Source organism: Quercus lobata, chromosome 3 (genome assembly GCF_001633185.2).
Source record: "Quercus lobata isolate SW786 chromosome 3, ValleyOak3.0 Primary Assembly, whole genome shotgun sequence".
In the NCBI taxonomy this organism is placed as follows: Eukaryota; Viridiplantae; Streptophyta; class Magnoliopsida; order Fagales; family Fagaceae; genus Quercus; species Quercus lobata.
The window spans coordinates 51,682,985-51,698,356 of record NC_044906.1 but is presented as its reverse complement, the minus strand read 5'-3'; the positions used below and the strand labels follow the sequence as shown (position 1 = coordinate 51,698,356).

Genomic DNA, 15,372 nt, shown 5'->3' with positions numbered 1-15,372 from the left:
GGTTGTTCCATTGAAGTAAGGATTTATAATCCACATATAAAGAAACTAGACCCAGGGACAACTAGCTGATATTTTATTGGCTATGCAGTAAACTCCAAAGAGTTTAGGTTTTATTGTCCTTCTCACACTCCAAGAATAGTTGAGGCTAGAAATGCTAAATTTCTTGAGGACTTCAAGCTTAGTGGGAGAGCTTTTCCTAGTAGGATAGAGTTTGAGGAGGCACAAGATTTTATTGAGCTACCCTCAAATGATATCCTTGAGGAGCAACAAACCCATCAAGAACAAGCTCATTAAACCAACTGCTGAAATTTCTGAAAATACAAGAGAAGCAGAAGGTGTAAAAAGATCCTCAAGAATAAGGAAACCAGCAATTACTGATGATTATATTGTATATCTCCAAGAGTTTGATTTTGATATCGGGCCTCAAGATGATCCAACTTTGTTTTCTCAAGCCATGAGTGATAGTAATTCCACACTTTGGTATGATGCTATGAAGGAAGAGATGGAGTCTATGGCTAAAAATCAAGTTTGGGATCTCGTTGAGTTGCCAAAGGAAGTAGTAGCTATTGGCTGCAAATAGGTTTATAAAACCAAAAGAAATGCTTCTGGTAAGATTGAACGATATAAAGCTAGACTTGTAGCCAAGGGTTTTACTAAAAAATAAGGCATTGATTACCATGAAACCTTCTCTCCGGTTTCTAAGAAGGATTCGTTTAGAATAATCATGGCCTTAGTAGCTCATTTTGATTTAGAGTTACATCAAATGGATGTGAAAACGGCATTCTTGAATGGGGATCTAGAAGAGGCGGTATACATGGTCCAACCTCAAGGATTTTATGATGATAAAGACAGTCATTTGGTTTGCAAGTTAAAGAAATCTATATATGGGCTAAAGCAAGCCTCACGACAATGGTATATAAACAATAGTATATAAAGTTTCACAATGTTATCGCTTCATATGGATTTGTTGAGAACACTGTTGATCAATGCATATACCTTAAGGTCAGTGGGAGCAAATACATATTCCTAGTCCTATATGTGGATGACATTCTACTTGCATGTAGTGATTTGGGCTTGTTACATGAGACAAAAAAATTTCTCTCCCAAAACTTTGAGATGAAGGATTTAGGTGAAGCCTCATATGTTATTAGCATTGAGATTCATAGAGACAGATCATAAAGAGTGTTAGGACTGTCTCAAAAGGCCTATATTGAAAAAGTATTGAAGAGATTTGGAATGAAAGATTGTACACCTACAGTAGCACCCATTATGAAAGGAGACAAATTTAGTAAGAATCAATGTCCTCAAAATGAATTAGAGCGAGAGCAAATAAAGAACATACCGTATGCATCTGCGGTAGGTAGCTTGATGTATGCACAGGTCTGCACAAGGCCTGATATCGGGCTTATAGTGGGGTTATTAGGTCGATATCAAAGTAACCCTGGTTTGGATCATTGGAAAGCTGCGAAAAAGGTTATGAGGTACTTGCAAGGTACCAAGGATTACAAGTTGACTTACATACATACTAATCAATTGAAGGTGATTGGTTATTCAGATTCGGATTTTGCCGAGTGTGTAGACGCAAGAAAGTCTACTTTAGAATATATTTTCCTTCTTTCTGGATGAGCTATATCTTGGAGAAGTACTAAGCAAACACTTGTTGCTTCGTCTACCATGGAGGCAGAATTTGTTGCATGCTATGAAGCAACAACACATGCATTATGGTTAAGAAATTTTATCATAGGTTTCAAGATTTTCGATTTTATATTGAGACCTCTAAAGATTTTTTGTGACAATTCGGCTGCAATTTTCTTCTGTAAGAATAATAAAAGTGGAAGCCGAAGTAAGCTTATCGAAATAAAGTGCCTTAAGGTTAGAGAGAATGTTAAGAAACAAAAGGTGTCCATCGAGCATATTAGTATTAAGCTAATGATTGCTGATCCCATGACTAAAGGTTTACCGACCAAACCATATAAGGACCACGTGGAACATATGGGACTTAATAACTTATTTGATGTTTAATTTCTCTTTAGTTGTTTTGTATTTGGGACACATATTTGCTTATTCTTAGAGAATAAAAGACAATATATATTTTGTGCACATAAAGTATAAAGTTTATTTAATCCACGGAGATAAATAAAGGACAATATATCTATGGGGATGCTTAGAGGAGGGCCCGAATGGCTAATAGGTAGTCCATTCATAAAGAATTAATGGCCCATAAAGTACTCATGTAAGGATTACATTACATTGTAATACATGGAAGGAAATACTCGTTATAATTGAGGGGATTACCGCCATGATTCATGTATTGGACTCTTTATTTGAGTGGGAGCATTTCACAACTAGTGACATGGATAATATCGTGGCTATAGCATAATGATAAGCACTTATTGAGTTATTTAAATTTCATGTGGGCCAAGTGGGAGAATGTAGGATTATATCTCCTTAAAGAAAATTTTATGTGACCCACATTTGAAGATGAAACTCATGTCTTAAGTTTCCTATTTGTGAAAGTTACATTTTAGATATAACATCCTTTAGTAACTCTCAAATGGTGTAACCCATTTGGTTAATAACTACCATGAAGTTACAACTTTTAAGCTCCTTGATGGAAAGAGAGTTATGGAAATCTTCATCTAAAAGGGTCCCTAGTCTAGCCTATATATATAGCCTGTGTTTCCATCAAAAGGATATGTGTGATGTACGGGCCATAGACTAGAAGACCCTTTTATATACACTATCATCATATAATGAGTCTTCTTTTCTTCAAAAACTTAAACAACTATGGCTAGATGTATGTGTATTTTATTCCGCAACTTAGTGAGAACCAATTTGGCAAGAGAGAGAGAAACGATTTCTTTACAATTTTTTAATGATTTGGCGATGAACAGTGCATCCCCAATTGTAGCCAATAGATTGTACACCGTTAAGCTCTTGGGATAAATTGTTAAGGCTGATGTAGGAGAGTTTTGGTTAAATTTAGCTTAAAAAGTACTTAAACTTTAATTTAGAGACACTGATACAAGTGCTCTTAGGACACAACTTGCCACTTAGGCCCCCACATTAGAGCATTAGCATAAAGCTTGGTAAACTAACAAAAATTTGACTTAAATCCACATCAAGTTCAATAAACTAACATGCGAAATTAACGAATGAATAGTAACTAAAAACCTTTATTGAGAAATAGTTCATCAACAAAACTATACACATTTTTTTAAGTGTCAATTTGGTTGTGTAGGATTGTGGATTTTAGGATTACAAATGTATATAAACAACAAAATAATAAGGAAATTAATGGTCTGTTTGGATTAAGAAAAAAGGAGAGAGAATAGAGTAGAGTAGATTTAACTCAAAATTAGCCTATTTTCAATCAACTCTACTCTACTCTCTTCCGCTCTCTTTCCATTCTCATTACGCTAGCTAGAAAGCCTAGAATAACCCAAAATTAGCCTATTTTCAATCAACTCTACTCTACTCTCTTCCGCTCTCTTTCCATTCTCATTACGCTAGCTAGAAAGCCTAGAATACATAAAAATGAGCTAAACATCATTTAAAGCATTGTGCATCAGGTTCAATATTCAACTTCGCAAAACTAACAAATGATCACTACCTCAATACACTTACTGAATTATTGTTCATCAATACACCAAAATAAACTATATTTTTATTATTCATTATGACTCTCTCAAGTCTCAATATATAGTCAATTGTATCGTTTCTCTCTCTCTCTCTCTCTCTCTCTCTCTCTCATACATTCGATTCCGATCTCCAAGTCAAACTCAATCCACCTCCACCTAGAGGCTCAACACTCTTGATTGGAACCAACTTAGTCTTGGTTCAATGAATCCAAACCAGCGAAACATTCTTCAAATGGTTCCCGATCTAAACGGTGTTGAAGGTGGTATTGGGTCATTCTGATCTAGCGGTTTCTACAACCGAGGCAATCGAAGGCAGCTCCAATCTCAAACTGGGTTGTTACAGTCAGTTGCAGACTTGCAGGTATTGAGTTCAATCTGGCTCAAAACCCATCTTATGCATACACCCTGGAGGACTTTACAACCTTCTTGGAGGGCTAGCTTGTATGCCAACAAAGCTTTTCCTCAAATAGCCACTCCACTCAATTTCATTAGACAGTGCAAACCAACAAAGAAGCTTGATTGAACAAGTCCCAACTCAATGTGTGTGACAATTTTGAATTTATGAAGATAATTTAAATAGTGATAAAATATTGAGATTGATGTAATTGTTTATAGAAAGTAAATTAGCTGAAGTAACAAAAATATTTTAGACCAAAGCTTCGTTTGAATTCTTCTGCGTTTGCGTTTGCTTTTTTTTTAACAAGTGCCTCTTGCACCGTTCATGTTTCATGAACAGTGCATTTAGCCAATAAACAGTAATCCGCACCTCTACAGTAATTTTTTTTTAGAATTTTCAGTTTTTAACCAAATAAACGGCAACTAAAAGTGTAATGAGTCTAATGGGAATACTAGCAAAAATAGATAATTATGGAAGTAGAAAAAAACAGGTTTTTTTAGTTGATTTCACTAAGAATGTGCAGTACATGATGTGATGCTCTCATTGGGTTTAGAGCATAAGTTTCGTAATATGGAGTGAGGAAGGGCAGTTTTGGGTTTTTATCCATGATGGGTTGTCACTTGTCACAAACTTTACAAGACAATGGTCCATTAATTAGGGGATGATGACCCCCTACGAGTCACTGAACATAGGGTACCTAACCCAAATTAGTGGTCTCGGGAAAAACTATAAATTAAAAGACACAAAATTATTACTCCCAAGCAAAAAGGAATCAAAAGAAAGCATAGAAAATCGTATCCCATTGACACTCATTAAAGAACCCGAATAAAAAAGCATAATACTCTGTATCAAAAAAAAAAAAGCATAATACTCCTATATACTATGTATAATATTTATATTATAGGTACGTAATAATATCCCAGTTCATAGATTTTTAAAAAGGTTGAATGGCTTAATCCCCACTACCTAGCATAAGTCTCATTTGATTGGTCCACTTCAAAAACTATCTTCACCTAATCACAATGCTTAGTTCTTAAGCAAAAAAGATTTTAACCTTATTCCAAAACAACAACAAAAAAAGAACAAAATAAAATTGTAGATAAGCATATTTTTTTTTCAACGTCGCCGCGGAGAAAATGACTTTCCGCCGACCAGTACTTGTGTCTTCTACACTTGTCCAGCAAAATGAGCCAATAGAAAAGAGAGAACCTTTAAAGAATAAAAAAAAAAAATTCAACAATTTTTTTTTTTTTTATAAGAAAATTCAACTATATGGACCATACCCATATTCGAGTATGAATAAAACCCACCACCAAAAAAAATTTCCATCAACTTTTTTTTTTCTTTTAATCTGGTCCTTTTTGGGGGCTTCGAGGAGTTAAAACCAAAATAGAATTAAACCAAGGAAAGAAAATTAACAAAAAAAAAAAGAAGAAATAGAATTTGTTGATTTTGACTACACATTCGGACCCCAAAGATTCCATAAACGGGAATTGAATAAACCTAACACGTCCGGCAGTACCTTCCTAGCCAAACCCTTGTGGTGGTTGTTGTTGGTTGTCGCCGCCACCATTGTCGGAACTGTGACCACCTCTTCTTCCTTGTTGTCTTCCTCGTACTCTTCGACCTCGTACTTCTCAGTATCCCTTTCTTCAACATCATCATCATCAGCTATCACAACAACTTTATCATCTTTCTCCTTGGAAAAATCGAAGCTTTCTTCAATTTCTGGTAATGGGGTTTCAGAAACATCATCGGAGGAGGGTTTTTCTGGTACACGGCGAGTGGGTTTGTCTCTACGCTTGCCTCTGCCGTTGACCTTCTTTGACTTCTCGCCGTGAGCTAAGTGGTCCTCAAACGCTTCAATGGCTTGGTGGATGAGCTCGCGGTTTGGCGAGGAGTCCCATTTGAACCAGTAGCTTGTGTAGCAGTCGAAACAGTCGCACTCAAACATCGGTGGCTTGTGGCTATTGTTGGCGTTGGTGTTGGTGTTATTACTGTTCTTGTTGTGGTTATTTGGGGCTTTTTTTGGAGGTTTTCGCTTGGAATCTTGGGTGATTGGAGATGGGGTTGTGGTTTTCATGGAGCGGGTAATCATGTAAGCAAGGACTTCACGGTCTTCAAGAGAAAGAACAGAAGCTAGAGCTAGAATCGCAGCTGGGAGTAACTTCAACACAGAGAGAAAATCTCCATCGGAATGGCATGGAATCGCTGAAGATGAAGATGAGGATGAAGATGGAGATGGGTATACTTTACCTTTGTTCTTTATCTTCATTTTTTCTTTGCTTTGCTTCAGAAAAAAAGAAAAAGAAAAAATTGTATTTTTTTTTTCTCTCTTTTCTTTTGGTTTTGGTGTAGGGAAGAGAAAGGGGTAAAGTTATTTTGTGGATGTCTTATCTGATACAGATGAGAGAGAAAGAGATAGAGAAGAAAACACAGAGATAGGGTTTTATTTTATTTTATTTTATTAATATTATTTTTGCTTCGTAGACAAGGCAAAAAGGGTACGTAGAGAGTCACCGTTCCTTACAAAAGGTTAAAGCTCACGCTCAAAAAAAAAAGCTCACGCTCTGGTATTGGTGCGTGACATTGAATTGTTTTATTGTGTTGCTAATCTCTTTCTTATAAGGTGGAATAGGGTATAAGAGATGCGTAGAAGGGCTGTTTTTGAATAATCTATAAATATTTCCGAACTTAAAAGGAAAAGAATATACTCATTTATAGCATTCTAGGTTTAATCAAATAATCTAGGAGCTATGTTGCTTATAAATATGTCAACTTTATATGCTACATATAGCGTGAGGAATTCTTAATTCTACCCAAATAAAGAAAACAAACCGTGAAGAAGTTGAGTTTGATTTAAAGTCATATTTTTCGTGTAAAAGTGAAATATTTGATCCACATGTATAATTTAAAAATCATGAACAATTTAAAGGCTACTAGTTTGGGTCAAAGTCAAAACTCCTTATTAGCCAATACCATCTCAATTCAATAAATTTCACCTATATGTTTTTCAAATAATTGAATGCCATGTTGATTTATTTATAACCACTTTAACAAGGTTGCAAATTTACAAAAGATTCATTTTTTTACTCAATAATAAATGATTTGAAGACTGAAATGAGTAGGAAAATGTTAAACGCTAGTACAAATTTTACCTCAAAAAGTTTATAAATTGAAGTAGCTATTAATGTAATGGGTGTCACTTCAACAAGATAATAAGTGAAAGTTTGAATTAATTTTTTTATTATTTGTAACATCATTTTGTAAGACATATACAGTAAAATAGTAAAACTCATAATAGTATAATACACCTTTAAATTATTAGACCATTAAATTTTTACTAAGATTTTATATTCAACTATGAACAAAATTTGGTTGCAAATTTGATACCAACGCAACAATAGAAAGATAACATGTGTTCCTATCATGTGCAATGCACACAGCTCAGTTGAAATAATTGAATATAATCGCTTAAGTGTGGTTTAGAAAGTTATGAGCATTGCACATGATAAAAATACATGTCATCTTCTTATTTTTGTTTGCAACTTGCAACCTATAATAGAGATTAAATTTTATAATGATCCAACCTGAACATGTTTATTTACACTCTACATTGAAATAGTGCCATGTCATTTTTTTTTTCAAATTGAAGAATAGAAATTAAGACACCCAACTACAATCACATTAAATTTATATTTAGTCCATATTATAAATGTTAAAAAAAAAATTTTTTGTTTTTGTTTGTGAAGATATTAAGTGTTGTTTAGCCAAAAATAGCAGGGTGGATGTGAGTGAGGTTCCTAACCAGCCCCCTAGAAGCATAGAAACCATGTTGTTTTTCAAAACAGCCTCCCTCCAAACTAATTTGTATAACGAAATCATCCATAGGACAATAGAGTTTGTTCATTGTGCAAGTTCTTTTAGAGCTGTAGTTTGGCAAGTTGTTACAGCTGTTAGATGGGAGAGACATTAGTTGGGTCGGGCAAAATTAAACACTGAGGGTCTTTGTTTGGAAACCAGAGGCTAGCTGGGGGTGATAGCATCATCCCTGATGATTTCGGTGGCTGGCTTGGTGGTTTCTCTAAAACAAAATGGTCTAATTACCAGTTTCTTAGCTGAACTTTGGACGTTACGTGATGGTCTTCTCGTGTGCCAAAATTTCCTTATAACGGCTATAAAGATAGAATTAGATGCTAAAGCTATTGTTAATTTATTAGCTAATCCTAACCACTCAAATAGTGTTATTTCTTCTTTAGTGGCCAACTGCAGATTTTTGGTCCAGTGATTTTGTGTTGTATGATACTTCACATGTGGACTTTTTCGATATTTTTGATTCAGACTTGAATAGTCTGTCCTTATTTAAGTGTTATCCTGCATGTTGTTGTTCTCTAGTTTCTTTAATGCACTTCCTTAATCCTCCACCACACCCACCCACCCACCCACCCCCTCCCAAGTTTTAGAGATATACAAGATTAAAGAAAAAATATTTAGTATTAAATGATATCACGTTAGCTATATCAAAATTTAATAATTAAAAGATGTATGTAAAATAACCATATTTAGTATTTCACCATCACTCTCCAAGATGTTAGTACATAGTTATTTTTTACACACGTCTCTCATTTATTAAATTTTTATATGGTTGACACCTGATGTGTATCATTTGATATTGTATGGCGTGTGGTAAAAGGTCCATTCCCCTCAGGCCCAAATGTGGACAGACCAATGAACGGTACCCGACCATGGGCCCCGTTTCTCATGATTAACCTTTAAACGGCCCAAAGTCGCCAGCCCATCACCTAGGAGTCCAATGCACAACACCGATAATGCGAAACTACACCTTGGCAAACTAAGAGTACCTTGGGAGACTCCGCTGCCGAGAGACTTTTGGCGACTAGCACCAGTCCCAATGAACTAACTCCATTTTTCCAACGGAGCATTTTCCTTGTTAGGAACAATTAAATTGGGTCTCACCCACACGAGCGGGACCAGAGAGCAATCATGACTCTGCCACTATTCTCAAGCTATAAATATTAGAAGAGACGATGAAATAAGGGTTAGACAATGGAGAGGTAGGAGGGAGTGAATAACTGAGCACATAAGAGGGAGCTTTGAAAGAGAGAAAAATAGAAGTTAGCTTCTATATAAAGCCTTTCATTGGACCCGTCTAGGAGCCACCCATTGTAGGATACCCAAAACCCACTAAATAAGTAAATTATGTGCCCAAATACCAGGCCCAATCTGGTGTGGGATATTGGGCACGTACAATTGAAGCTGTCTATAGGAATCTCAGGCTAACCAGAGACTCTGCCACTATTCTCAAGCTATAAATATTAGAAGAGATGATGAAATAAGGGTTAGACAATGGAGAGGGAAGAGGGAGTGAATAACTGAGCACACAAGAGGGAGCTTTGAAAGAGAGAAAAAGAGAAGTTAGCTTTTGTATAAAGCCTTTCATTGGACCCGTCCAGGAGCCACCCATTGTAGGATACGCAAAACTCACTAAAAAAGTAAATTATAAGCCCAAATACCAGGCCCAATCTGGTGTGGGATATTGGGCACATACAATTGAAGCTATCTGTAGGAATCTCCTACTCAGCTGTGGTTCTGTTGAGGTTCAGTTGGCCAAACATGTCCGACCATCATTCAACAAGCTATGCTGATAGCGGGTCAGGAGGGTCATCGCGGAGTTCTAGTTGGCGTGAAAGGAGGTATAAGAGGAATGAAGATTGCAGACGTGACTGAAATGAAGGACACTCTAGTTCAGGAGAAGGGTCATCGCAAACATACCGATTAGTGTTTGAAGTCTCCAAATAGGAGCAGCGTGATAGGAGGGATCGGGAGTTAGAGCGCTTGCGCAGAATGGTAATGGACTTGGAGTTGGAAGTACGGGGCAAGCACCAAAGAAGGGACCCTGATGAGCTCCCTGAAGGATCAGTAAATGTGAGGGGTTGTAGCGGAGAAACATCCTACCAATTTAGTTCTCATTGGTCAAGGGATAGGTCGCAAGATTTCCTCGATAGAGACTTGGCTTCCCTTGAGTAATGTAGGGCTCGGAATGCCATGATGGATGCTATAAGCCATGCACTGCTTAGAGCAACCCGATCACCATTCTCAGACGAGATAGAGTGAGCACAAATGCCGAGTAGGTTTACCAGACCACCATTTATCTCTTATGATGGGAAGACAAGCCCTGTTGAACATGTAAGTCATTACATTCAAATGATATCTTTGTACAATCAAAATGACGCATTGATGTGTAAGGTGTTCCCCTCTAGTCTTGGGCCCACGGCTTTAAGATGGTTTAATGGGTTAAGGAAGGAATCTATTCACAGCTTTGGAGAGCTAATTCAGGAGTTTGGAGTTCGGTTTATGACCTGTAGCCAAGTACCACGGCCACTAGACACGTTACTCTTTATGAAGATGGGGGCATGGGAGACTCTTCAAAGCTACGCCAATAGGTACTGGGAGTTATATAATGAGATTGGAGGGGGTAATGAGAAAATCGCCGCAAGCACTTTCAGATTTGGTTTACCAGAGGACTTGGAGTTACGAGAATCATTGACAAAGAGACCCCCTGAGGACATAAGGCAACTTATAAGGCGTATCGAAGAGTACAAAAGGTTAGAAGATGATCGGCAGTAAAGTAAAGGTAAGGCACCAGTAACGTCACAATATTCGAAGGAGCCACGGTAAGGAGGTTTCCAACTGAGGCCCAAGAGGGGTTTAAGAATCCAAGAACCTAGTGCTCAGGCTGGGGAGGTCAATGTGGCAATTAAGGAACCTGTGAACAAGATTCTAGAACGAATCAAACACGAGCCATACTTTTGATGGCCTAGCAAAGTGGGGGGTGACTTGTCAAGAAGAAATTAGAACTTGTATAGTACTTATCACTGGGACAAAGGGCACACTACCGAACAATGCAGGATATTGAAGGACCATTTAGAGTAATTAGTGAAGTCAAGACATTTGAAAGAGTTCATCCTGGAGCTTAGGCGTGGCGAAACCGGGCAAACCATAAGACCTCGGGGGAACACACTCCCACCCCCATTAGGTATGACAGAAGTTATTCATGCAGCCTCAATGGGCACCTCGATAACTCGACGAGCAGGGGTGTTAACCGTGGTGTCGACAGAAAGTGACTGAGATGATCAACCACTGGGAAAGAGAATGAAGCCTACTAGGGAGCCAATTGCATTTAATGATGATAATTTAGAAGGAACAACTCAGCCAAATGATGATGAGGATAAATGGTTTTATAGTTAAAAGGGTATTAGTGGAGCAAGGAAGTGGGGCTGAGGTGATGTACCTTGATATGTTTAAGGGGTTGGGTTTGAAGATTGAAAATTTTTCCAAGTATGACACGCCTTTTGTGGGATTTGATGGTCGGATGGTGGTCCTTAAGGGGTAGATTTCACTTCTCGTGAACATGGAAGGAAAAGAGGTAATGGTGAATTTCATAGTGGTCAGTTCATTTTCCCCTTATACGGCAATTCTCGGTAGGTCATGGATCCATGCGATGGGGGCAGTCGCATCTACCTTACATGTCAAGGTAAAGTTTCACACTGACCATAATGTTGCAATAGTGAGAGGAAATCAGCAGGTAGCGAGACAGTGTTTGGTGGTAGCTATAAACCAGGAAATAAAATAAAAGGAGTCTGCCAAGGAGATCCTTTTGTAGCAATTACAGGAGCCCTAAGGGGAACGGGGGGCTGACAGTGCTGAGGATTTGATTAGGATAAGTATATTGCCTAATGAGAATAGAATTTTTCAAATAGGAACTAGTATGAAGCATGAGGATTGGGTGAACCTTTTGTTATTGTTGTTAGTTCAAAATTTGGATGTTTTTGCATGGAGTCCTTAGGAGGTGTTTGGGGTGGATCCAGAATTTATAACCTACCGACTTAATGTGGACCATCATACCCACCTAAAAAGCAGAAGCCGATCGACTAGGGAGCATGTTGAAGTTGTTAAGTAGGAAGTTAAAAAGTTGAAAGAAGCCAACGTGATAAAAGAAGTCTTTTTCCTGGAATAGTTGGCCAATACCGTAGTAGTGAAGAAGAAGAACGGTAAATGGAGGGTATGTGTGGACTTTGCCGACCTCAATTGAGCATGTCCGAAATATCTCTTCTCGGTACCGAAAATTGATCAATTGGTGGACGCCACTTATGGAAACTCTCGGATGAGTTTTCTAGATACTTTTCAAGGTTACCACCAGATTGCTCTAGCCGTAGAGGACCAGGAGAAAACATTGTTTATCTCCTCTAAAGCTAACTACCATTACACGGTAATGTCGTTCGACCTAAAGAACGCAGGGGCCACCTATCAAAGGATGATAACCAGGATGTTTAGAGAGAAGATCAGCCATACGGTTGAAGTTTACATCGATGACATGGTGGTGAAGAGCAAGGAAGACAGGGGCATGTCAGTGACCTTGCGGATATATTTGAAGTACTTAAGCGACACCGGTTGCGCCTCAATGCCGATAAATGCGTTTTCGGTGTGGGGTCTGGCAAATTCCTTGCCTACATGATCACCCACTAAGGAATAGAAGTGAATCCCTATCAAATAAATGCCATAGAGCGGCTCAAGCCACTAAGTAATCTGAAAGAGGTGCAAGTGTTGACTGGTATGTTGGCTGCACTAAACCGGTTTGTTTCCAAATTTGCTGACCGGTGCCATCCATTCTACTAGTTGCTGAAAAAGTGGAGAGGCTTTCAGTGGATCTAGGAATGTGAGAAGGCTTTTCAGTGTCTGAAGAAGTATTTGGCAAGTGCACCGATATTATCTGCCCCGAAGGCAGGTGAAGATTTGTTTATGTATTTGTCAGTGTCTGAGCACGCAGTAAGCGCAATATTGTTGAGAGATCAGGGAGTACAAAAACCAATCTATTATATCAATAAGACCTTGGTCGATGCGGAGACGAGGTATCTACCCCTAGAAAAGTTGGTGTTGGCATTGGTACACGCAACTAGAAAGCTGCCCCACTACTTTTAAGCCCATATGGTGCATGTGCTGAACGAGTATCCACTGTTGTCCTTGCTTAGGAGATCCGATTCCACGGGCCAGATAGCCAAATGGGGGACTAGACTTAGTTCATTTGATATATGGTATAAGCCCAAAAGTTCGGTCAAAGGTCAAGTTTTGGCTGACTTCGTCACGGAGTTTACCTCACAAAGAGAGTTAGAGATTGTGTGCCATGTGGAAGCTCGGTTGTGGAAGGTATTTGTGGATAGTGCATCCAACGTAATAGAAGCGGGGGTTGAAGTTGTTTTAGTGACACCAGAGGGAATAAGGTTGGAACATTCATTTGGGTTAAGGTTTAAGGCGTCGAATAATGAGACCAAATATGAAGCCGTACTCGCCGGATTAAGAGTAGCACTTAATCTTGGAGCGACTAATCTAGTAATATATTTAAATTCTTGGCTGGTGGTCAATCAAATTGAGGGTAGTTTCGAGGCCAAAGATCCTCGGATGATCAGTTATTTAAAGTTAGTAAAGCAAACAATGAGTCGATTTCAGAAGGTAAGACTAGTCCAAATTTCCTGAGGATAGAATAGACATGCAGATTCCTTAGCGACTTTGGCATCATCGCTAACCAAGGAAGTGCCACTGTTAATCAAAGTAGAAGTAGTAAGGGAGCCCTATATAGATGTAAAAGTGAATGTTTCAACCATTTCAGCATTCGAACCATGCTGAATGGACCCGATTATTGAATTTCTAGCTAAAAATCGTCTATCAAGTGAGGGAAAGAAGCCGAGAGGTGCATAGAGTTTCTACTCGGTTTTGGATGTCTGAAGATCACAGGTTATATCAGAGATCTTTTGGGGATCGTACCTATTGTGTCTCCATCCCAACAAAGTTGATGAGCTTTTGACTGAGTTCCATGAACGAGTCTTTGGCAATCATGTCGGAGGACGGTCATTGGCTTACTGAGTAATGACTCAAGGGTTTTGGTGGCCCAAAATGCAAAGGGATGCTACTGACTATGTCCGAAAGTCCGAGTAGTGTTAGAAGCACACTCCATTAATACATCAGCCTGCAGGAAGCCTAAACTTGATTAGCAATCCTTGGCCGTTCGCACAGTGGGGGCTAGACATAATTGGCCCATTTCCCCAAGCTACAGGAAACCGAAGGTTTGTCCTGGTGGCAGTGGATTATTTCACCAAATGGGTTGAGGCCAAGGCATTAGCCAATATTCGGGATATGGACGTTAAGAAGTTCATGTGGAAAAGCATAGTGAACAGGTTTAGAGTGCTGGAGTCCCTCGTGTCAAACAATGGGTTGTAGTTCAATAACAAAGCTTTTCGTAAGTACTGCAATGATCTCGGCATCAAGAATAGATATTCAACCCCAGCATACCCCCAGAGCAATGGTCAAGCCGAAGAGACGAATAAAGTAATTGTTAACATTTTGAAGAAGAGACTGGAAGAGACCAAAGGAAGGTGGACTGAGGAGTTGCTGAATGCTCTATGGGTGTACTGAACGACCCCAAGAAGATCAACAGGTGAGACTCCTTACTCCTTAACATATGGAGCAGAGGTTGTTATTTCGGCAAAAGTGAGTTTGTGTAACGCATGGGTTTTGGAGTTTTCCTCGGCCAAGAATGAAGAACTAATGTTGAAGTAATTTGATTCATTGGAGGAGAGCCAAGAAGCAACAACTATCTGTTTGGTCGATTATCAGTAGAAGCTTGCCCGACGGTACAGGGATATGAGGATAAGAGAGTTTGGGGCCGGTGATCTTGTGTTACGAAAAGTAGTGGGGAGTGCGTGGCATATCAATGCTAGAAAGCTAGCTCCGAATTGGGAAGGATCGTATAGAGTCACCGCTATTGCTGAAGCAGGAGCAGGAGCATACTATCTTGAGGACATAAAGGAAAGACCGCTTCCTCAGCTGTGGAACGTTCGGAAATTGAGAAAGTTTTATCATTAACTATGTAAGGCATGATGATTTGGACCATGTATGAACTATCATGTGAATGATAATGTATATGTACATAAGGTTTAAAAGTTGCTGTTGGAAACCTTATATTCAAAATTTTCAAAAGACAGAAGCTTTGGCTCGGTTCGATCCCCGTCACCGACTAGGTGAAAACCTTATATTCAAACATTTTCCAAGGACAGAAGCCTGGGCTCGGTTTGATCCCAGTTACCGACCAGGTGGAAACCTTATATCCCAAACTTCCTAAGGACAGAAGCCTGGGCTTTGTTCGATCCTAGTCACCGAGTAGGAGGAAACCTTTTATTTAAAATTCTTTAACACAAACCTTGGTTCGGTTCGATCCCATCTCAGTCACCGACCAGGCTAACACCCTACAATCGGCCTTCC

At 38.8% G+C, this 15,372-nt stretch overlaps 2 protein-coding genes across 2 annotated transcripts; one reads left to right on the top strand and one right to left on the bottom strand.

The window, feature by feature from the left end:
* Positions 1-5,353: 5,353 nt before the first annotated feature.
* On the bottom strand, positions 5,354-6,468 carry LOC115978845. Its single transcript, XM_031100718.1, has one exon. The coding sequence runs from the start codon at positions 6,311-6,313 to the stop codon at positions 5,495-5,497; it is 819 nt and encodes a 272-aa protein (XP_030956578.1). The 5' UTR covers positions 6,314-6,468; the 3' UTR covers positions 5,354-5,494.
* A 3,711-nt stretch (positions 6,469-10,179) lies between these two features.
* On the top strand, positions 10,180-10,686 carry LOC115981032. Its single transcript, XM_031103222.1, has one exon. The coding sequence runs from the start codon at positions 10,180-10,182 to the stop codon at positions 10,684-10,686; it is 507 nt and encodes a 168-aa protein (XP_030959082.1).
* The last annotated feature ends 4,686 nt before the right edge of the window (positions 10,687-15,372 follow it).

Bases quoted from the DNA above. Each gene is read 5' to 3' on its own strand.
- LOC115981032 (XM_031103222.1), top strand. From the start codon at position 10,180: ATGCCGAGTAGGTTTACCAGACCACCATTTATCTCTTATGATGGGAAG.
- LOC115978845 (XM_031100718.1), bottom strand. From the start codon at position 6,313: ATGAAGATAAAGAACAAAGGTAAAGTATACCCATCTCCATCTTCATCC.